This window comes from Carcharhinus amblyrhynchos, chromosome 15, assembly GCF_965287045.1.
Source record: "Carcharhinus amblyrhynchos chromosome 15, sCarAmb.v2.hapA, whole genome shotgun sequence".
NCBI lineage: Eukaryota > Metazoa > Chordata > Chondrichthyes > Carcharhiniformes > Carcharhinidae > Carcharhinus > Carcharhinus amblyrhynchos.
This window is the reverse complement of record NC_137338.1, coordinates 35,090,887-35,115,292: the sequence shown is the minus strand read 5'-3', so window position 1 is coordinate 35,115,292 and position 24,406 is coordinate 35,090,887. Positions and strand designations below refer to the sequence as shown.

Genomic DNA, 24,406 nt, shown 5'->3' with positions numbered 1-24,406 from the left:
TGAGTGAAAACCCAGAAAACTCACTGAGCACCAGTGAGTAAGCTATTGCTAAGCAAGTGCCACTTTGCAGCACTGTTAATGACCCTGTTATGACTTTACTGATGATTGACAGAGATCATCTGGACTAGAAATATCAGCTCTTTTCTCTCCTTACAGATGTTGCCAAACCTGCTGAGATTTTCTGGCATTTTCTCTTTTGGTGGTGATAATTGGCTGGGTTGGATTTGCCCTGCATTTGGTGTACAGGACATACCTGGGTAATTTTCCACATTGTTGGGTAGATGCCAGTGTTGTAGCTGCACTGAAACAGCTTGGCTATGGGCATGGCAATTTATGGAGTATAGGTCTTCAGGACTATTGCTTTAACATTGTCAGAGCCCATAGCGTTTGCAGTCTCTAGAACATTCAGCCTTTTCTTAATATTATGTGGAGTGAATCAAAATGGCTGAAATCTGGCATCTGAGGACCTGTGGAGGACGCTGAGATAGATCATCTACTCGGCACTTATATTCTAGATATAAGAATTATTTATTGAGCCTCCTCCAGTGAGATCTTTAATGGTCATCACTATTCATAACTGGAAGGACTGTAGAGGTTAGTTCTAATCTGTTAGTTGGGGATTACTTAGTTCTGTCTATTACATGGACCTTATACTATTTGCCATGCAAGTAATTCTGTGTTGTAGCTTCACCAGGTTGATACCTCATTTTTTGGGTAAACCTGATGCTGCTCCAGACATGCCCTCTTGCACTCTTCATTGAACTAGAGTTGATCGATCCGCTGGTTGGTAATAATGGTAGAGCGGGGATTTTGCTGGGCCATGGGGTTACAGTTGAGTATAATTTTGCTGCTGCTGATGGCTTACAGTGCCTCATGGATGCCCAGTCTTGAATTGTTGGATTTGTTTGAAGATTATCCTATTTAGCATACTGATAGTGTGACCCAATGGAGGGTATCCTCAATGTGAAGATGGATGGGACTTCTTCTCCACAAGGACTGCGCGGTGGTCACTCCTATTGATAATGTCATGGTAGATGCATCAGTGGCAGGTAGGTTGGTGAGAATGAGGTCAAGTGTATTTTCCCCTCTTGTTGATTTCCTCACCACCTGCCATTTAGCAATCCCGGATAGCAGCTATGCCCTTTAGAACTTGGTAAAAAGTCTGACAACACCAGGTTTTAGTCCAACCGGTTTATTTGATAATAGACTCACAAGCTTTCGAGGTTTCCCTCTTCGTCAGGCGAATGGAGAGTTCTGGCCTCAGACAGAGCATATAAAGCACAGACAGTTTAGAGATTACTGATTAGAATGCGAATCCTTACACCTAACCTGCTGTTCAAGACCTGAAGTGGCTGACAATGTGAGTGGAAGGAGCACTGATCACAGGCTACAGAGATGTGTATTGTCTCCAGACAGTACAGTAAGTGAGGTTTTGCAAACCCAGGAAACCCGAGGTTTCGGGGGAAACCTCGAAAGCTTGTGAGTCTATTATCAAATAAATCGGTTGGACTAAAACCTGGTGTTGTCAGACTTTTTACTGTGTTTACGCCAGTCCAACGCCGGCATACCCACATCATGACTACTTTAGAACTTGGCCAGCTCAGTCTGTGATCGTACTACTGAGCCATTCTTGGTGATGGTCCTTGAAGTCTCCAATCCAGAATACATTTTGAGCCCTTGCCATCTTTGTGCTTCCTCCAAATTGTCGTGATATTTAACATGGAGGAGTGCTGATTCTTCTGCTGGGGGGATGGAGTGTCATGTAGTACATTTAATCAGCAGGAGATTTCCTTGCTTGTGTTTTCTGATGCCATGAGATTTCGTGGGATCCAGAGTTGATGTTGAGGACTCCCAGAAATCCTTCTATGCTGCCACCACTGCTGGCTCTGTCTTGCTGGTAGGACACAGTAAGAAGTCTCACAACACCAGGTTAAAATCCAACAGGTTTATTTGGTAGTATATGCCACTAGTGTTTACTAGGGGACCATGTTTAGACCTATTTTGAATTGGCTTTTTTGATTAGAAATAAAGTACCAAAAGTTACCAATAAAAGAAATGGCAAGGCCCAAAGAGAGATCTGAATAGCTCAAGTTGGCCACTGGGTGGAAAGTCATTTCAAGCCATGATTTGGTGGCACAGTGGTTTGCACTGCTGCCTCACAGTGCCAGGAACCCGCGTTCAATTCCCGGCTCAGATCACTGTCTGTGTGCAGTTTGCACATTCTCCCTGTGTCTGCGTGGGTTTCCTCCGGTTGTTCCAGTTTCCTTCCACAGTCCGAAAGACGTGCAGGTTAGGCCTCTTTTAAGGCAAACCAAATAAACCAACTCAAATTAACACAGGGATAAAGAAGAAGGGGCAGCTCCCCAAACAGGGGGAACAGCTCGAACAAAACAGAAGCACAAAGGAAACTTAAAACATCAAATCATAATGTGATTATCGGGGTCTATAATGCACCCCGAACCCCTGCAGTGCCCAACGAGAGCGGAAGGTGTCAACTGCGCCCGTGGAACGTGCAGGTTAAGTGCATTGGCTATTTTAAGTTCTCCCTCGCCCAAACAGGCACAGGAGTGTGACGACTAGGGGATTTTCATGGTAACTTCATTGCAGTGTTAATGTAAGCCTACTTATGACACTAATAAGTAAACTTAAAAAAAAGTTGCAGACCTAACTCACCCACCCAGCTCTCCACACCAAACAGCCAAAGGCAATCAGGACGCATGCGCACCAATCAAACGTCCGGCGGGCCGGCTTCCGCGCCTGCGCACTGCTAGTTTAACCGAAGTTGGGGGTTGGCCGCATGGCGGTGGTCAGACCGGCCGGTCGGCTGGAGCCCGTTGCCATGGTGACGAGCGCCGTGTGTCTCCAACTCCGCCCTCCGCCACCATCTCCCGCTCCACTTCCTCTGGCACCGGGACGGGTGGGGGCTGTGTCAGGGTAACTCCGGCCGGCCAGGCGGAGGGGCTGATGAGCATTGGTGTGTGTGTTTGTCGGTCAGCCCGATGGCGGTGGACACCGTTTACCAATTGATGGGGGGAGTGGGCAGCTATCAGGTCTACCTCATCATCTTACTGAACCTGCTGCAGGTGAGTGAGATGCCCAGTCTGAGCACTGGGAAGGAACTTGGTGGCTGTCAGGATGCATGGGACTTGTCAGTTTGTGTGAATTTTGAGTTTCACTTAAATCGTCTTTTTTTAAAAAAAGATGAATAATGCAACTGGAGTCTGTAAGATGATTTCGATCACTAAACGAGGCCAGGAAGAAGTGCCGGATACAAGTTAAACTTTTTGTTTCTCATTTCTACTTTCTTTTAGTTACGAAGTTTTTGATACGAGTTAAAATGTTTTTTCTCTTTTTTTTTGTGTGTACAAAGTCTTTGATACAAGTTAAACTTTTTTTTTCTTTTTTTCCCTCCCCCCGATGCTAGTGAAAATTGATACAAACTTTAATATGGGCGGGGAAAGTTGGATCTCAAGTGTTGACTTTCGTAACTCGTGTCTGATTTGCGTGGTTAGAAATATTGAGGCTCCGAATTCCGTTGCTGGCAAACCCTATTTGGCACATCTGCCTGCTGAAGAATTCAAATTGCCTGGAGGAGATCTAAAAAGGTTGTTGTTTGTGTTACATATTAAAGGAAGTGCTTAAACTGAATGAGTAGCAAAGTTCCACAATGATAGAAAATTGGAGGCTGGTAAGGAGAACATTCAAATGGTTGGAATGCATATTGTGCAAGTAATTATGGCAAAGTTGTCAGTGAACACCATCACTACTTCAAATTTGATTTATTATTGTCACATTAGTATACAGTGAAAAGTATTGTTTCCTGCACACTATACAGATAAAACATACCGTTTTTAGAGAAGGAAAAGAGTGCAGAATGTAGTTAGCGTTTAGTCGTAGTTAGCGTTTAGAGAAAGATCAACTTAATGTGAGGGATTTCCACTCAAAAGTCTGGGAGCAGGGAAAAATCTGTTCACGAATCCATTGGTATGTGACCTCAGACTATTGTATCTTTTTCCTGTCAGAAGGAGTATGTCTGGGATACATGGGGTCCTTGATTATGCTGACTGCTTTTCTGAGGCAGCAAGAAGTGTAGACAGAGTTACTGGATGGAAGATTGGGTTGCATAATGACCTGGGCTTCGTTCAAAACCCTTTTGTAGCTCCTTGCAGCCTTGAACAGGTTAGGAACAATACCTAGCTATGATGCAACCAGAAAGGATGCTTTCTATGGTGTATCTGTAAAAGTTGGTGAGAGCTGTAGTGGACAAGCTGAATTTCCTCAGTCCCCAAGGAAGTAGAGGTGTTTCTCAACTATAGCATCAGTGTGGAATGGCCAGGACAGGTTGGTGATCTGGCACCTTGAAACCTGAAGTTCTTGACCATTTCCACTTTGTCTCTGTTGATGTAGACAAAGGCATGTCCTTCACTACGTTTCCTGAAGTGGATGACTATCTCCTTTGTTTTGTTGACATTGTTGAAATTGACAGCAATTTTTGGACTTCCCACCTGTGCAACTTAATGTGGAAATCCAGGAGGGTCCTGTCAGTAATTCTACATTTCTCCAGAGGGTACGCTGTTAAGCAGGCTCCAATCTCAGAATCCATCAAATCTGAGTGGAAGCAAGTCATCTTTGGTCCCAAGGGACTGTTAAGCAGGAGATACCAATCGATTAGAAATCACTGAAACTGATGAGAACTTGCCCTTTTACTCTGTTAGTCTCAGTGTTAAAAACCCATGAAAGATTCACTTCTTGTCAAATGAGGTACAACTCGGATTTTAATGATGTATTAAATTCATGATTACTGCTGAAACATCTTTCAGATTCTAAGATAGCTTTATATTTGTGAAGTGTCACATTTCTCTATTATCCATATTTTCAATATTTTTAATGTTTACTTATATTTTGATTTCTGCTTTAATTACTGTGTGTACCAATCATTTATTTTGCTTTCTGTAAAACATAATTAAAAGAGAGGGTTGCATTTTACTTACTGTGCTGCCTTTTGAGAATGATTCAGTGGTGACTGGCTGCTTACCTGACTGATGAGCGCATTGTTGCTGAACTTGGAGCACAGTTCACTGGAGATGAGGGGGTTGGACTATGAAGAGAGACTAATAGACTGGGCCTGTACTCATTGGAGTTTAGAAGGATGAGGGAGGATCTTACAGAGATGTATAAGATGATGAAGGGGATGAATAGGGTAGAGGTAGAGAGATTTGTCCCGCTTAGAAAGGATAGCAGGACTGGAGGGCAAAGCCTCAAGATAAGGGGGGGGGGCAGTTTAGATCAGAGTTGAGGAGGAGCTTCTTCACTCAAAGGGTGGTGAATCCCTGGAATTCTCTGCCCTTTGAAGTGGTGGAGGCTACCTCGCTAAATATAATTAAGTCACGGGTAGATAGGGGAATTAAGGGTTATGGGGAGAAAGCAGGAAAGTGGAACTAATCCACTTCAGATCAGCCATGATCTTATTGAATGGCGGGGCAGGCTCGAAGGGCTAGATGGCCTACTCCTGCTCCTATTTCTTATGTTCTTATGTTAACTCCTAGAGATCCCCATGCTATGGTGCCAGATTGAAACAAACATTGAGAAAAGGGCAGCCTATGCTATGTGGATCACAAGGTCTTTAGTGCACAGTTCTCGAAGTTTGTGGCAGGGGTAATTACTTGTGGCTGACTGAAATCTGGGTTATGGGGTCTGCAGATAGGAAAAAAGCATGGATGAGGGTTTCAGCAACAGATGGGCTGAGCCAAGAGTGAGAGGTTGTGTTTCCAAAGTGATCTTTGTGATGGAGAGGAGATGTTTGGAAGCTTGGCTTGGTTAAATAGGATGCTAAAGTAGTGTGTGGTTCAATTCAAATCAATGGCTAAGAAGGGGATGGAATTGGTTGTTAATTGTAAGCAGGTGGTGACCCCTGGAAGCCCTTATTGGTTATTGGGTCAGGAGGGTGTTTGCATGTTATGTATAACAATGTAAATAAATGCAAATATTGGTTCCAGTTCTATCTTTTACCAACTAGAATTGAACACAATCACAGAGAATGGTGGTCTAAAAGTGGGGTGAGAAATCTCTCAATACCAGTTTAAAGTCCAACAGGTTTATTTGGCACTAGCTTTTGGAATCTCGGGCTTCTTCATCAGGCGAGTGAGGACTTGTGTTCACAAGCAGGGCATAAAAAGACACAAACTCAATTTACAAGGTAATGGTTAGAATGTGAGTCTTCACAGGTAATCAAGTCAGAAATTCAGCCGAGGGCTCAATTTCTGCACCACCACCAAAATGGACCCCATCAGTCTTCACAGAGGAATTCATCAGGCAAATGAGGCTGCAGGAGTTCTTCCACAAACCCCAAGAGGCCAGCAGCGAACACAATGAGACAGCCAATAAACCAGAACAGCTGACAGACCTCTGGTGCAGCAACCGAAAAGGAAAGAGTCAAATTGGACTCCTCTGGAAGGCCACTGCCCTCAACTCAACATATATGCCCAAGCTGTCAGGAGGTGCATCAATGCCAGATTCATCAGCCGCACTGACAAGACCGCCCCGTACATCACCCAAGCACAACACAACACCATCCGCGCTCTCAAGGCCAACCGCAACATTGTCATCAAACCAGCAGACAAAGGAGGGGCCACTGCCATACTGAACGGAACGGATTACTGCAAAGAAGTGTACTGACAGCTGAACAACCAGGAACACTACAGATGTTTACCCGCAGATCTGACCAAAGAACACCCATCAACTCAACAGACTGATCAAGACCTTTGATCTGGACCTTCAGAGCACCTTCCATGCTCTCATCCCATGTACTCCCTGTGTTGGAGATCTCTACTGCCTTCTGAAGATACACAAGGCCAACACACCATCCCATCATATCAGGCAATGGGACCCTGTGTGAGAATCTCTTCTGGTTATGTCAAAGGCACCCTGAAGCCCATTGAACAAAGAACCCCAGCCTTTTGTGACACTGTGAACTTCCTACAGAAACTCAGCACACATGGAGCAGTTGAACCAGGAGCACTCCTCATCACAATGGATGTCTCATCACTCTACACCAGCATCCCCCACAATGATGGCATTGCTGCAACTGCTTCAGTATTCAACGCCAACAACTGCCAATTTCCAGATGCAATTCTACAACTCATCTGCTTCATCTTGGACCATAATGTCTTCACCTTCAACAACCAGTTCTTCATCCAGGCACATGGAGCAGCCAAGGGGGCCAAATTCGCACCTCAATATGCCAACATCCTTATGCACAGGTTCCAACAAGGCCTCTTCATCGCACAGGACTTTCAGCTATACGCTAGATACATCGATGTTCACCATGAGTCCAAAGGAAGAAAATGTCAATCAGTGAAACAACTATATGATGATATCAACAAGTTCCGTTCCATTCCACTATCAGACTCATTATGAACTACTCTCCGGAATCAGTTGCGTTCTTGGACACGCATCTTCATCAAGGACAGCCATCTCAGCACTTCACTGTATCACAAGCCCACGGATAATCTCACGATGCTCTACTTCTCCAGCTTCCACCCTAAACATGTTAAAGAAGCCATCCCCTACGGACAAGCCCTCTGTATAGACAGGATCTGCTCAGATGAGGAGGATCGCAACAGACACCTCCAGATGTTGAAAGGTGCCCTCATACGAACAAGATATTGCGCTTGACTCATCGATCGACAGTTCCAACATGCCACAGTGAAAAACTACACCAACCTCCTCAGAAGACAAACATAGGACACGGGGGACAGAGTACCCTTCGTCATCCAGTGCTTCCTGGGAGCAGAGAAGCTATAACATCTTCTCCAGAGCCTTCAACATGTCATTGAAGACAAACGTCTTGCCAAGGCCATTCTCACACCCCTTAGTTCTTGCCTTCAAACAACTGCACAACCTCAAACAGACTATTGTCCGCAGCAAACTACCCAGTCTTCATGAGAACAGTGACCACGACACCATACAACACTGCCACAGCAACCTGTGCAAGACTTGCTGGATCATTGACATGGATGCCATCATCTCACGTGAGAACACCATCCACCAGGTACCTGGTACATACTCTTCCGACTTGGCCAACATTGTCTACCTGATACGTTGCAGGAAAGGATATCCTGAGGCATGGTACACTGGGGAGACCGTGCAGATGTACAACAATGGATGAATGAACACCGCTTGACAATTACCAGGCAGGAGAGTTCCCTTCCAGTTGGGGAATACTTCAGTAGTCATGGGCGTTCAGCCTCTGATCTTTGGGTAAGTGTTCTCCAAGACGGTCTTCACAACATACAACAACGCAGAATTGCTGCGCAGAGACTGATAGCCAAGTTCCGCACACACAAGGACGGCCTCACCCAGATGTTGGGTTCATGTCACACTATCAGTAACCCCCACGACTTGCCTGGGCTTGCAAAATCCCACTAACTGTCCTGGTTGGAGACAATACACACTACTTTAAACTGTGCTTGGCCCTCTCTTCACTCGCGTTGTCTGCATCTTTTAAGACTTGATTACCTGTAAAGATTCGAATTCCAACCATTATCTTGTAAATTGAATTTGTATCTGTATGTGCCCTGTTTGTGAACACAAGTCCTCACTCACCTGATGAAGGAGCCTGAGGCTCTGAAAGCTAATGCCAAATAAATCTGTTGGACTTTAACCTGATGTTGTGAAACTTCTTACTGTGCTTACTCCCGTCCAATGCTGGCTTCTCCACATTATGGCCTAAAATTGAACGTTAGAAGCTCAAGTCACAAAACTTCAGTTCTAGTAGCCACTGGAAAATTGGCAGAAAGGAAGTGTAAATTGTCAGGGTGTAATTATTACCTTCTGCTGTATGGAGTGTAAACCATTTGAAGAATGAAGCAGCTATTTTGATATGGATTAGATCCCTACCAAAGAGAACACCAGATAAAGGATAATAGTCCCAGGTGACTGTGGGCTTTTTTTTAAATTCATTCATGGGACATGGGCATAATTGGCTGGCTAACATATATTGCTCATCCCTAGTTGCTTTTGAGAAGGTGGTGGTGAGCTGCCTTCTTGAAATGCTGCAGTCCATGTGCTGAGGGTTGATCCACAATGCCGTTAGGGAGGAAATTCCAGGGTTTTAACACTGTGACAGTGAAGGAACGGTGATACGTTTCCAAGTCAGGGTGGCAGGTGACTTGGGGGGAACTTGTAGATAGTGGTGTTCCCATATATCTGCTGCCCCTGTTTTTGATGGAAGTGGATGTGAGATTAGAAGGTGCTATCGAATGGATCTTTGAATTGCTGCAGTGATCTTGTAGCTAGTGTACACTGCTGCTACTGAGAGACAGTAATGGAGGAAGTGCATGTGATGCCAATCAAGCGGGATGCCTTGTCCTGGATGGTATCAAGCTTCTTGAATGTTGTTGGAGCTGCACCCATCCAGGCAAATGGGAGTATTCCCATCACACTCCTGAACTGTGCCTTTTAGATGGTCAATAGGCTTTGGGGAGTCAGGTGGTGAGCAACTTGCTGCAGTATTCCTAGCCTCTGACCTGCTGTTGTAGCCACTGTTTGTATGGTGAGTCCAGTTGAGCTTCTGATCAATGATAATCTCAAGGATGTTGATAGTGGGGGATTCAGTGATGGTAACACCATTGAATGTCAATGGGTAGTGGATAGTGTCTCTTATTGGTGATGGTCATTGCCTGGCATTTGTGCGGCGTGAATGTTATTTACCATTTGTCAGTCCAAACCTGGATATTGTTCAGATCTTGTTGCATTTGAACATGGACTACTTTGAAGAGTTGTGAATAGTTCCAAGCATTGCGCAATCATCAGCGAACATCCCCACTTCTGACCTTATGACAGAGGGTAGGTCAATGACAGAGCAGCTGAAGATGGTTGGGCATAGGACACCACCCTGAGGGTGGTCCTGGAGTTGATCCTCCACAAACCATCTTCCGATGTGCCAGGTGTGACTCCAACCGGAGGAGAGTTTGCCCACAATAACCATTAATTCCAGTTTTGCTAGGGCTGTTTGACGCTACACTCAGTTGAATGTGGCCTTGATGTCAAGGGCTGTCACTCTTTCTCATCTCTGGAATTCAACTCTTTTGTCCATGTTTGAACCAAGGCTGTAATGAGGAGCTGTGTGACCCTGGTGAAACCCAAACTGGCCATCGTTGAGCAAGTTATTACTGAGCAGGTGCTGCTTGACAGCATTGTTGATGATCCCTTCTAATACTTTACTGATGATCAAGAGTATACTGGGTGGTAATTGGCTGGGTTGGCTTTGTCCTGCTTTTTGTGTACACAACATAGCTGAGCAATTTTCCACATTGTTGGGTAGATGCCAGTGTTGTAACTGTACTGGAAGAGCTTGGCTAGGGGAACAGCAAGTTCTGGAGCACAAGTCTTCAGTACTCTATTTCCGGAATGTTATCATGGCCCACTGCCTTTTGAAGTATCCAGTGCCTCCAGTCGTTTCTTGATACCACATGGAGTGAATCAAATTGGTTGGAGACTGGCATCTGAGATGCTGGGCACCACTGGAGGAGGCCAAGATGGATCAACCACTCGGCACTTTTGGCTGAAGAATGCTGCAAATGTTTCAGTCTTATCCTTTTAAGGAAGAGAGCTGACTTGTGATTTAAACTGAGAATCACCACACCTCAGTTGGTATTTGATAAAAACTTCCTAGTGGGTCACTTGAATCATTATGCTCACCCATGTCAAATTCAAAGGTAAAGACTTAGGGCCCAGGCTCTTTTCATAAAATACTTTGGCGTTTTTTCATTGATGTAGGTATGGTGAAAGAATAGCATACAATGTTAAGATAAATTAGCGAGAAGTGTGAAATCTGTAAAAGTATTGGAGGATGCTTTTGAATTCTATAATAAACTTTCCTTTGGTAGATGACTTTAATACTGCAGTTGTGACATTCATAAAGATGTGGAACAAAGAAATATATCTACAGGAAGGGAATGTGACATTGTAACACTTTGTGCAGGATATGGAGGTTTATGATTTAGTTTGTTTTGAAATTTTGGTTATGCATAATTACTAAGAATGGAATTTACTAATTGTATATTCATTGTGTTTAATTTCATGCAGGTGGTGGACGTTTACCAGTAAAAAAGCAGACTAAAATTATTGTTGGATTAGGAACAATTTGTAATGCATAACTTTTAAATATAAAAATGTGTGAAGATTAACTTCTGTTCTATCCTTCACCAACTGGTATTGGAACGTTGGTCAGGGAATGGAGTTTGTGTTGTATCCTCACCACAATAGCTTTAGTCATTCAAATGTTTCATTGCAGAAAATTACCACTCCTCCAGTATTGCATGCCAATCCGTGATGGGGTTGGGGGGGTGGGGGGGGAATGTCAAGAAAGTTGTTGATGTGGTTGAGTTGCACATTAACAGAGTAAATGTTGTACTGGACGTGATTATTTCAAATATGTTACCAAGGTGAAGTGTGTAAATGAGAAACGGGAGGGAATCAAGATAGATCCATGAGATAACGATGCATGGGCAGGGGAAAAACATTGCTGGAGACATCCTAGCCATGAAAGGATCAGAAGAATGGAACCAGGTGCAAAGAGTCCCACTCAACAGGAGAACAGATGAGGCATTGGCAAAAGATGATGTGGCTAGCCTTGTTAAAGACTGAGCAGAAGTCGGGAAAGATGAGGAGCAATAGTGCACCATGGTCATGGTCACTGAGGATGTAGTTTGTGGTTTTGATTAGCACCACTTATTGTTGTGGCAGGAAATAAAGTTATGGGAAAATTTTGAATGATTTAAAGTTTATCTTTTTTACCATGCATTTAGCTCCATTACATGGATCATTATTCATTATAAGAATCTTGGTCAATAATTTTTGGCATCGATGCGAAATAGGCCCAGCTTGAAAGTAATTATTATTTTGATCATTTGATTCAAGCCTATCCAAATTGACTTCTCTGAATATTGACATTTTAACCTTAAAGTAAAAGTAAATCTTTATAAAATTAGGGTAAATTCTTGGTCAACTGACTGACTTGAGCCTCATAATAGTTAAATGTGTATTCGTAAGTGCAGAATATTGACACGAACTGCACTCACTCACTCACCTACTGACTCCTTTCTTTCTTCAGGTTTATGTTGCTGCCCAGGCTGTTTTCATGACTATAGTTGGAGCAGGATTACCGATTTACTGGGACTACGGAGACATTTCAGCAAATCGGACAAGGGATAACGCTACCGTCTTTAAACATTGGGTTCGTATGGTGAATAAATCTGAGATTCAAAAGCATGTTCATTTTGACTCTGCCTCCTCATCTGTAGTCAAAGAGGTAGGTGAAAATTCTGTAGAATGGCCACCTCATTTTAAGTTTATTGTCTTGACATAAATTTATGATTGAAATCTTCAGGATGTGAAATGTATTTTGGCTGTGCTCAGGTATATTAAAATGAAGCATCATATGAAATCTGTGAAAGAACTTGTTGTCTTTTCTTGCCAAAACATGATCATGATCAAAAACTTGAAGTCTTCTGGCTATAAGATCATAGGAAGTAGGAATGGGGTAGACTATTTGGCCCTTTTTGCCTGCTCCACCTTTCAATAAAATCATGGTGATCTGATTCTGGCCTTAATTCCACTTTCCTGCCTGTTTCCTGTACCTTTAGGGGGTTGCCTTTTCATTTGGTCCCTTAATTTGTTAATTTTGCTTTAAAATTGGATAAATCTTGACTCTTTTTCTAAAGATTGAAAATCTGTCTAACTCTGTCTTGAATTAGTCAATGACCCAGTAAACACAACTCTCTAGGGAAGAAAATTCCAAAGACCAATGACCTTCTGAGAGAAGAAATTTCTCCTCACTTCAGTAATAAGTAGAAAACCCCTTTTTTTTTAAACTGTGCCCCTAATTTCTAGATTTTCCTGGGAAGGAGAAACACCCTCTTAGTGTTTATGGTCTGTCTATATCCTTCTGAGCCGCTAAGAATCTTACACGTTTCAGTAAGCGTATTTACTCATTTGGAATGAATTAAACTACAATTTGAACTCTTCTTGACAGTGGTACCTCATTGGAGATGCTTCATACAAAGTTGTTGTGGCCAGTTCAATATATTTCTTTGGTGTCTTGGTTGGTGTAGTCACTTTTGGGCAACTTTCTGATCGATTTGGAAGGAAAAAAGTTTACTTGGCAGGTATGGTGATTAAAGGGAAAGTATCTTTGATGTTTATCAACATGAAAGTAATTCAAAATGAATTGAGAACACTGATAGAGAGTAATCATCAACTTGTAAGAAATAGGAGCAGAATTATGCTCAACAGTCCCCACCATTTAATATCATGGCTTATCCTCAATCTCAATTTGATGTTGCTGCACAAGCCTACATCCTTTCATTTCATTCGAGTCCAAAAACTAATTAATCACAGTCTTGAATTTATTCAAGGACTATCTATGATGGAGAATTCCAATAAATTGTATTCTGCTGAGTGAAGAAATTTCTCTCATCTTCATTTGAAATGACCATCACATATCCAGAGATTATCCTTCTGATTTCTAGAATCTTTAGCCAGCAAAACTAATTTCTCATCTAACTTGTTAGATGTTCTTGGAATTTTACGTTCAACAAGATCACCTTTCATTTTTAATTCCAGAGAGTTTAGAGTCCAATTGTACTTTAGCGAATGCTCTCATCTCAGGACTCCTAGCAAACCTTAATTGTACTTTCTCTAAAACAAGCCTTTGTTAGGTATGAAAATCAAAACTGTATTCTGGTACTGGCGCTTCAGGTTTGATCTCATCAGAACCCTGTACAGTTTCTGCAAGACTCCTTTATTCTTATACTCCAACCCCCTTGAAATAAAGGTTAATTTTCCTTCATAATTACTTTTTTAATTCATGGGACATGGGAGTTGCTGGCTGGCCAGTATTTATGGCCCATCTCTTGTTGCCCTTGGGGGGACAATTGAGAGTCACATGCAGAGCAGACTAGGTGAGGATAACATATTTTCCTCCCTAAAGGCCATTATTAAATGAGATGGGTTTTTCCAACAATTAACAATGATTTCATGCTCATCAGTGGATTCTTTATTTCCAGACTTTTTTATTGAATTCAAATTTCACCAGCTGCTGTGGAGGGATTTGAATCCTGGTAACCAGAACATTAGCTGAGATTCTAGATTAATAGTCTAGTGATAATACAACTGGGCCATTGCCTCCCCAGTGCTTGTTGTATATGTAGGTTGGCTTTGTGTTTCCAGCACATGGGTATCCAAATTCCCCTAATAGTCTTTTTTTCATTTGAAAAATCAGTTTTCTATTATTTCTACCAAAGTGAATAACACATGTTTCCCCACATTTCCTTCATTAAACTACCAAATCCCTTTACCAACTCTGTTTTTGCCACTTACTTTCCGCCTGACTTTTGTGTTCTCGGTAAGCTTGGATGCATTGCATTCAATTCCTTTATCTGAGTCATTGAAATAGGTTGTAAATAGTTGGGGCTTCATGTTGATGGTTGCTGCACCCCATTAGTAAATGCTTGCTGAACTGAAAATGACTATTTATTCCTATTTGTTTTAGGTTCTTTATCCAATCCTCTATTCATGCTAATATAATATCCCCATTTGCTCTAAACTTTTGCAACAACCTTTCACATGATTACATTATTGAATGCCTTTTGAAAATCCAAAAATATTACAGCAATTGGTTCTTCTTTATCTACCCTGTTGGTTGCATTGTCGAAATAACTTTGACAAATATGATTTCCTTTTCATTAGGCAAAAATCAACATTTTATTTAATCATATAATTCTCTTCAAAGTGCCCTGCTAACACTTCCTTAATCATAGATGGTAACATTCTCCAAACTGCTGACATTATCTTGGAGAGCACATTTGAGGCAGCTAAATACTTGCAATAACTTCAACTAAAATTTGATGCATTGTAAAATTTACACAGTAATTGGACTCATGCATAATTAATGCTTTATAATTCTCTTTATAATTCTTAGCTGCATAAAATTTTGGAAGTTCCATTTCTGCACTTACAGAACATCTTATGTACATGACTGCAAATTAACACACAGCCAGATTTTATGATGGTCATTACAATAGGGCTTTAGTACTGTACAGCAAAAAGTATCAGTGTAATATACAATCATACAAGTTTTTGTTCCCCGATAAAAGTATTATGGCTCATAAAACCTTTAATAAGCTTCAATTTAAAACTCAGTATGCATGTAATCTCAAATTTACGCTCTCTATATAAGCTTTGGCTTTTCAATGACATAGCTAGTTGTATCTATTTTAATACTTAAGGAGATGGGTTTTTGTTGGTTTGGGTTTATGTACAGTTTTTACCTTTTTGAAGGATAATGAACATTGATAGTGTGGTAATTGTACAGAGACTGCTCAAATTTGTATAGCTAACCACAAGATCACTAAGTAGCACAGTGTATTATTATTGATGGGTGCATAATATTTCAGATGTCCTTAAGGCAGCTAGCTCATTGTTGCTTTTGCAAAACTGGAGTAATAGAGGAATATCTGCATTCTTTACCAACATGCAAAGCACTTCTTTTAACCAATACTGTCTCAGAATAACTTAACAAATTTGCATTTGAGTACTTCTGTGACTCTTCAATTCTTGCTTTGTTGGCAATTTTATTTAGTAGCACCACACATAGAGGGCAAGTGTGAGGCATTTGATAATTACAGAAGCCAACAGAAACATTTCCACTCAGCATTCCGAAAGTTTTGAAAAAATTAGAAAGACCAAAATTACATTCCTTTATCTTAAATCTATAAATTGTTTTGCTTCTAAATGAAAATATATGCATGTACTCTAATTGAGATGATTTGTTATTTACCCAGGTCTTTCTCTTGATATACTCTTTGGCATTGTAAGTGGGGTTACTCCTACATATGAGACCTTTGTGATGAGCCGTTTTGGTGTTGGCGTGATGAATGGAGGAATGGCATTGGCATCCTTTGTTCTACTCCAGGAGTATGTGGCTGTTTCTCATTGGGCACTAACTGGTAAGATATTGATCTTGTCCCATTAAGTACTTTATATGACGAAACAGGCATATGCATGCGCCTATGCTCTTTCTGCGGGCACATTTTATTGATGGAATGCAGGAATTTATTAATGGTCCATGGTTTGCAATGCTGTTGGTTAAACTGGAAGTTATAAGCTGTTGGCCGGAGCAATGCCAATAAAGACTAGTCTTTCATCCTGCTTATAATTTTTGCCCCTTAGTTGGAGAACTACTTCTAATCATAAGATTGCGTAGTAATCTACAGCATAAGAACAAACTGTTTGGCCCAGCTGGTCCATTTTCAATTCCACATAAAACTCCTCCAAATTCTCTCCCTCAACTGGTATCAGAATAAATTTTTATTCCTTTCTTTCCATCTCTGTTTACCCATCTTCCTTTTAAATGCATTTATATTGTTTGTATCAGCGACTCCTTGTGATGGACAGTATTACTCTGGGTAAAGAAGATTCTCCTGAATTCTTTAATGAATTTATTAGTCACTATCTTCTATTTACAAATCTCTGGCTTTGGTCTCCCCAGAGATGGAAACATCTTCTCTATGCCAATCTTGTTAAACCATTTCATAATCTTAAAGACTACTCTTCAGCCTTTTATAGAGAACTGAGTCCCATGCCCCATTTTATCCTATGGGGGAAAGCAGGGAAACAGAGTACAGTCTTACTAAGATATTCACCTCGAGTGACTTTGCAGCAGACCTATTGCACTATTGCTGTTTATGTTTCACCTTTTTCTTCACTCCCTTTGTTAACTCACCTGCCTGACTCTGGTCAGATAGTCTCCGCTCTGCGCTTTTAAAAGTAACATGTTTAGAATCTAAAACCTGACTCTGCCATCTCAACTCAGTTTTGGAAAAGTTATTGTGAATGATAAGACGCGCTACTTAGAGTTTTTGCTCAAGGGGCCCGGTGTGAAGAACTTGAGGAATGAATAGAATACTGGGCTGGAAGAAGTTGCTCTTAATTGTGGCTAACACTGAGGTAATTTGATAACTATCAAATAAAACAGTGATTTTTAAAAAACTTGTTAAATTAACATGAAAGTTAAGAAAATACTTTTTGTCTTCCTAGGGTCACTACAGAGCCTTTCATTTGCTGTTGGAATTTCTGTGTATGCACTACTTGGGTACTTTATTCGACCATGGCGGATTTTGGCGATTGTGATCAATATTGAAGGCTTACTCATCCTGTTTCCATCTTTGTAAGTTGGATATTCAGCACATATGAAAGAAAAATGTGAATTAGGAAGCAGTAATTTTCTGGTTCAAGAGGGTGCTTTTGTTTCTCGATTATAGCCATACTATAGTTGAGTAGATTACAGTAAACCCATTGTGGGATTTAGTCTAATAGACTGTGGGGAAGTGACTACACTCATGTGATCTGAGAGTCCAGTAGAATATTTGATGGAATATTTTCATTACTGTAAGTACGTTACAATAAAGTTAGTGTTTGAAACTGACAGTTTTCAGGAGTTGTTGAAACTACTCCAGCCCAACAACACAATGACATGGAGCGATGTCATGAGATGTAAAAAGATGGTGGTAGAAAAATCTCCACCTCTACCTCTACTAGAGAGGTTCAAGAAGGTTGTAGGCCTTAATCAGGCTGAATCATGATAAGTTATATAAGCAATTCACTCCATTTTGAACCACTTGGGTTCTTAAAGGGAAGTCAGACTATGAGAAGATCAGTACATTTCAGTATGTAACAGTCAACTGTGCGGACAACATTTGAGTTACCTTGAGGATTGAAGAGAATAAAGTCACGTATATCAAATTTCTCATTGGTAGAGATATATTTCGATTTCAGCTAAAATATCATCGTGGAACATGCAGAGTTCAACAAACATACCCAGAGACAAGGGGGAAGAATCACTGCGTTTATTTTTTTATTTGTACCAATTAGCAGAAAACCGAGTATGGTAATCAGTGCAGCTAATTCATAAGGGAATAGTTGTTGCAGTAATGGGCGATGTATTATTAGATCACTTGCAATCCTGACAAGACTGGAGGTGGGAGAAGGGAGAATTCAATTAAGTAGGCAAGCTGAGATCTGGATACAGAATCGATTGGTAGTCAGACGAGAGAGAAAGAGAACAAAATCCTAAAAATGGATATAGTTGAATTCAGTGACATAAAAAGGGAAAATGAAGAGAATGTATGTGTGTGGCATGAAAAGCAATTAATGATGCCAGCCCAGAGAGGCTATTGTTGGTGCGGAAGAGAGAGGCACAGGCACATGAATCGTCTCACAAAGATTCACAATGCCATTGGTACAAAAAGATGGGGCATTTCCAGGCAGTATGTCACAGTAGAAAAAAGCTTTAAATCATTAAAAATCTTTTAAAAGAAACAAACTCCATGAAAGTTAATGATTCCTTTTGAGGTACCCTTCTTTGAAGAGATTAAATAAGCCAATGGAAACTATTGGGTGCAGAGATCCTGGTGGAAGATCACAAGACTCAATTAAACTATATTCTGAAGTAGTCAGTTCTTTCAGCCATTAAACAAATGTTCTTCATCCCATAAAAGCTGTATGAATGAGGAGGAATTGAGCTGAAGGTTCTGGAAGAATTAACAGCAACTTTAATGCACAGAGAAAGTGATTCCTGAAATATTGTACATCGTTGAAGATCAGAATTGTTTGACTTCATCATTCTTTGTCTATTCTGCCTTTCTACTCAATCGTGGACTTCAAAGCAAAATTTCCAAAGTCATTTGCAGGATTGGGAGAGCTTAATCCCAAACCATCAACCAGTTTGAATTCTGTTTAATAGTGTCCAGAGTAATACACTAGTGAAGCACCACAACAGAATCAGAAGGGAACATGAAGAAAAAGAAAAACATTTGTCTAAGAGAGCAAAAAGAGGCAACAATTCCTAGGTGATTTCAAAACATTGAAATGTATGGAATGACTAGGAGGCTGTAGCATTTGGGTTTCCAGGAATATCAGAGAATGTTGAAGTCTGAACAGAAACTTTAGGGGAGACATAGTCTGACATACTCCATCACACTAAGTCCCATTAAGGGTTAACTGTAATAGTCTGGCATCCTCATAATCTGAGAATATAGGAGAAAGCAGCAGGGGAAGAGGCTTGTGCGAGGGAGCATTCTTGTAATAAATATGTTACAATAAAGTTAGAGGGTGGAATTTTATGATTTTTTTCAGTGTTATCTCGTGTGAGGAAAAATAGAGGGCAGCCAGCCAGCTACCTTGCTGGCATTTTCTGCCAAATTTTCATGCACTTCGGGGGGAAAAAATTAAATGGGCAGGCCCCACAATGCAGAGCCTGCCTCGCCAGCAACCTTCGACAGACCAAGCGGGAAAAACATTTACAAAATGATCCCACCCCCCACAGAGATGGGCACACTGCTCCATCCTAAAGCCCCAGAACAGAAGACACGCCTCCCCTAAATCTCTAGATCTTTCATGGAAGGAACTCCATTATGTCATTTGGTGGAGTGTGTTGGGGTGGGAGGGGTGCAGGCTTGCAGGCTGGGGTAATGTCACTGGGAAATCCAGCCAGCATAAAATCTGCTTGGGGACTCCCATTGGATTCCCTGCCCCCCCCCCGACTTTCCCATCCACTGAAAATGGAAGTGGAAAATTCCTTTCCTCCTCCACCCCGCCCCCCCCGCCAACCCACTTCCTGTGTGTTCATAGCTGACAGTTTTCAAGGGATACTGAAACTACTCCAACCCAAGAACACAATAACATACTGACCAATAAGCTCTTGACTAGCACAAAGTAGGTAGAACATTTAAAACATTGGAGTCTTTTTTTGTTTTTCTGCATATTAATTGAGGAAATTTTTTGCTCGATTTTTAATCTTGCTGCATTGCAAATAAATTTATTGAAAGTAACTTTTTAAAAATCATGCTATTTTGAAGTGCTGGGCCAAGTGTGCATATTTAAGTAAACATATTCTCTTTGTGCAGCAAGTACCATGCCAATACTGGGAAATTTCTCAGCCCAAAATAGCTTTATTCCTTTGAAAGATTATTTTGTAAATGGTCTGAAACAAAATAGTTCCATTTATTGAAATTCAATGAGTACATTTGGTTCCAGCTGAAAGCTGAACGGATGTTCTTTTATGTATATTGGTCATATTTGACATCAGTTTTAAGTTATTTTGGAACAGTTTCTCTTTGTTTTTTCTCCTCTTATTCACCACTTGCAAATAATGTAGCTAATCTCCCATGAAATTTTATGGAATGAATTTTGCCTACGGCGTTTGCTGTTGACCCAATTATGTAGTAATTATACCATATCTACATACCACTTATTAAAATTCAATTTAAAAGCTTGGCTCTAGTTTCATCATGTGGTTATATTCCCACAGATTTGGAGGTGTAGATAACCTGTCTCTGATACCCAAGCCTTGCTGCATATTGTTAGCTCTAATACATGTTGTCTATTTCTTGTCTGCAAATATCTATTGTGAAGGCTATCCTCTTGGCATGGGCATTATGCGTTGGGTAAGGAATGTAAAACCTATTCACCAACTCATCAATTAACTTTTCTTTTCTTCCATAGTCTTCCATTGTTGATTGAAGAAGTATTTCTATAATTATTAGTCACCCTATGCTAGAAAGCTTTTCAACAAGTGCCATTCATTTAATTTATGAAAAGTATTTCCGATTTTGTTTTCAATTTTTAAAATATAATCCCTATTAGTTAAGTTCTCTATAAATCATAGAATCTACTTGGAAGTAATATATGTGAACCCTGTCATTATTTTAAACCAGACTTCCTCATTCTGTGTTGTCCCATTTCCCCCGTCATTGGCATATTATGAGACAGGATTTTGGGATCTTGAGCTTCAATGCAGCAATGGAGCCATGTAGCTAACAACTGCGATGCCCTTTGGATCCTCCATCTTTTTCCTCATGGGTCAATGTAGCCTAAAGGACAGATATTTGAGGCCCGATTCTTGCGGCAAATAAAAGCTGTGAAAGGGTTTTTTTAAAAAAACCCTCCAGTTTAAGCACTTACCACCCCACTCAGCAACTCTTGTAACCCCTGTGATGGTTTACCTCTAAGAGTTTTTAATTCATGCTCACATGAGGTGGCATAGTGGTTAACACTGCCTCACAGCACCAGGCACCTGGGTTTGATTCCCAGCTTGGGTTACTGTCTGTGTGGAATTTGCATGTTCTCCCCATGTCTGCATGGGTTTCCTCTGGGTGCTCCGTTTCCTCCCACAATCCAAAGATGTGCAGGTTAGATGGATTGGCCATGCTAAATTGTCCCTTAGTGTTAGGGAGACTAGCTAGGGTAACTGCATGGGGTTAAGGGGATAGGGCCTGGATGGGATTGTGGTTGGTGCAGACTTGATGGGCTGAATGGCCTCTTTCTGTAGTGTAGGTTTCTGTGATTCTATTTTATGATTCTAACCTCAGGTGATGCCATTAAGAACATAAGAACATAAGAAATAGGAGCAGGAGTAGGCCATCCAGCCCTTCGAGCCTGCCCCGACATTCAATAAGATCATGGCTGATCTGTCGCTGCTCAGTTCCACTTTCCCGCCCTCTCCCCATAACCCTTAATCCCCTCTCCTATCAAAAACCCATCAACCTGCGTCTTAAAAATATTTAGCGAGGCAGCCTCCACCACTTCAACGGGCAGAGAATTCCAGAGATTCACCACCCTTTGAGTGAAGAAGTTCCTCCTCAACTCCGTTCTAAACCACCCCCCTTTTATCTTGAGGCTGTGCCCCCTAGTCCTACTGTCTTTTTTGAGCGGGAAGAGTCTTTCCACCTCTATCCTATCCATCCCATTCATCATCTTATACGTCTCAATGAGATCTCCCTTCGTTCTTCTAAACTCTAACGAGTACAAGCCCAGTTTATTCAGCCTCTCCTCATAGCTCAACCCCCTCAACTCCGGTATCAGCCTAGTAAACCTCCTCTGCACTCCCTCCAAGGCCAAAATATCTTTGCGCAGGTGCGGCGCCCAAAACTGCACATAGTACTCCAGCTGCGGCCTCACCAATGCCCTATACAGCTGCAGCAAGACCTCCCTACTTTTATATTCAATCCCCCTCGCTATGAAGGCCAGCATCCCATTCACCTTCCTGACCACCTGCTGCACCTGCAAGCTGGGTTTTTGCGACTCATGCACAAGGACCCCGAGGTCCCTCTGCACCGTCGCCTGCTGCAGTTTTTCGCCCCTTAAGTAATAGTCCTTCCCACCATTCTTCCTACCAAAGTGGACCACCTCACACTTGCCAACATTAAATTCCATTTGCCATTTCCTGGCCCATTCGCCCAGCCTATCTAGATCCTTCTGTAGACTCTCCACACCCTCCGCCCAATTTGCCGTTCCCCCAATCTTGGTGTCATCAGCAAATTTCGACACTCTACACTCGGTTCCCTCCTCCAGATCATCTATAGAAATGGTAAAAAGTTGGGAGAAGAGAAATACTATGGACAGGTCAGATGACAGGGATTCATTTTCAGTTTCAGTTTGGAGCTGCAAGCTAAAATAAGTGTTCTCCATCTCTCTTTTTTTTTGAAATTCTGTAGCTTTTCTGAAGGGTGAAAATCTGCTGTTGTTAGGGGGCTGGACCAGAGTCTTTCTGGTATTTTGGCAAGCTGTCTTGTCTTCAAACTGTTCTAAATGAATTAAGACTGAGAGTTTTCAATTCTCCAACCAAATGACTCAGTTTTCAGTATCACATGAGCAGTAGACTTTGCTGTATTGAACCTGTTAAGAGTCTTTTATCAATGGGATTGGTTTGATTGGAACACTGTAGATATCTTGGTTAAGGGTCTATCATTGTTTCTTGTTTGTAATTGATAAAATTACTTTCTAATTTTCATATTATACATATTAACAATATTCATTAAACTTTGTTTGATAAAAGCTTCCCAGTGGGTCACTTAAATCATACCTGAAAGTGAAACATCTCATGCCTTTCTTAGCCAAATTCAGAATGCAAAATTTATGATTCAGGTGGGCTTCATAAAACACTTTGATGTTTCTAACCTGAAACATACTTCCCCCAAATTTTCATACTTGGGGCACGCAAAGTCTGGGGATTAAATTGGGATCACACCAAGGAAAACGTTTGGGAAACCTGATGCTTCTGTGGCTATGCTTTCCAAGCGAAGGAAGACCAAGTAGTCAATCTTTCATTGTACAACTGTGTATCTGTTCTTCATACTTTTATGATCCACCCTACCTTTTCAGACTTGCATCCATCTAGTTTCATTATATATCCATCACCATTATCCAGCATACTGTAACGTAGATGGATGAGGGACTGAATGGCATGCTCCTGTTTAAACGTTGCAACCTAATTTCAGGGTTGCTACTTATAGCACTTCATAACGAGGGGGATTGAATATAAAAGTAGGGAGGCCTTGCTGCAACTGTACAGGGCACTGGTGAGGCCGCAGCTGGAGTACTGTGTGCAGTTTTGGTCGCCGCACTTGCACAAGGATATTTTGACCTTGGAGGGAGTGCAGAGGAGGTTCATTAGGCTGATACCAGAGTTGAGGGGGTTGAACTATGAAGAGAGGCTGAATAGACTGGGCTTGTACTCGTTGGAGTTTAGAAGGATGAGGGGGGATCTTATTGAGACGTACAAGATGATGAAGGGGATGGATAGGGTAGAGGTGGAGAGGTTCTTCCCGCTCAGAAAGGACAGCAGGACTAGAGGGCACAGCCTCAAGATAAGGCGGGGGGGGGGGGACAGTTTAGAACAGAGTTGAGGAGGAACTTCTTCACTCAAAGGGTGGTGAATCTCTGGAATTCTCTGCCCATTGAAGTGGTGGAGGCTACCTCGCTAAATATATGTAAGACACAGGTAGATAGGTTTTTGGTAGGCAAGGAGATTAAGGGTTATGGGGAGAAAGCGGGAAAGTGGAACTGAGCCACTTCAGATCAGCCATGATCTTATTGAATGGCGGGGCAGGCTCGAAGGGCTAGATGGCCTACTCCTTCTATTTCTTGTGTTCTTATATAAATTTACAACAGAACCACATGGCTAAAATTCCAATACAATAGATTGTGGCAGGTATATCAACCTTTGGCGCCTTAAAATTCTTCTTAAAATAGGTGTCAACTAACATGTTTAGTATAGAGGAGTGATTCTGTGGCCTCGTGCACTCGCATGCAGATCACACTGGGACCAAAGAATCGCAGAGTAGGGGTCATAATGTACTTATAGAACCTCCTTTGGGATCCTCCCTGCTTGTGGGATGCCGTTCAGGTCCAGCGAGGATGGGAAACATAGGGGCAGGAGGAGACCATTTGGCCCTTCAAGCTTGCTCTGCCATTCATTAAGATCATGGCTGATCATCCAACTCAATAGCCTAATCCTGCTTTTTCTTCATAACCTTTGATTCCATTTGCCCCAAGTGTTATATCC

General features: G+C 41.6%; 1 protein-coding gene across 1 annotated transcript in view; it reads left to right on the top strand.

Moving 5' to 3' along the window:
* The first annotated feature begins 2,791 nt into the window (after window positions 1-2,791).
* LOC145353237 (solute carrier family 22 member 15-like) overlaps window positions 2,792-24,406 on the top strand; it is a 73,196-nt gene continuing 51,581 nt past the window's right edge. Inside the window, exons 1-5 of the mRNA XM_080203788.1 lie at window positions 2,792-3,083; window positions 12,116-12,313; window positions 13,037-13,169; window positions 15,846-16,010; window positions 17,101-17,230. Coding sequence (XP_080059914.1) covers window positions 3,000-3,083; window positions 12,116-12,313; window positions 13,037-13,169; window positions 15,846-16,010; window positions 17,101-17,230 — 710 coding nt within the window. The 5' untranslated portion in view covers window positions 2,792-2,999. The remainder of the gene's footprint in view (window positions 3,084-12,115; window positions 12,314-13,036; window positions 13,170-15,845; window positions 16,011-17,100; window positions 17,231-24,406) is intronic.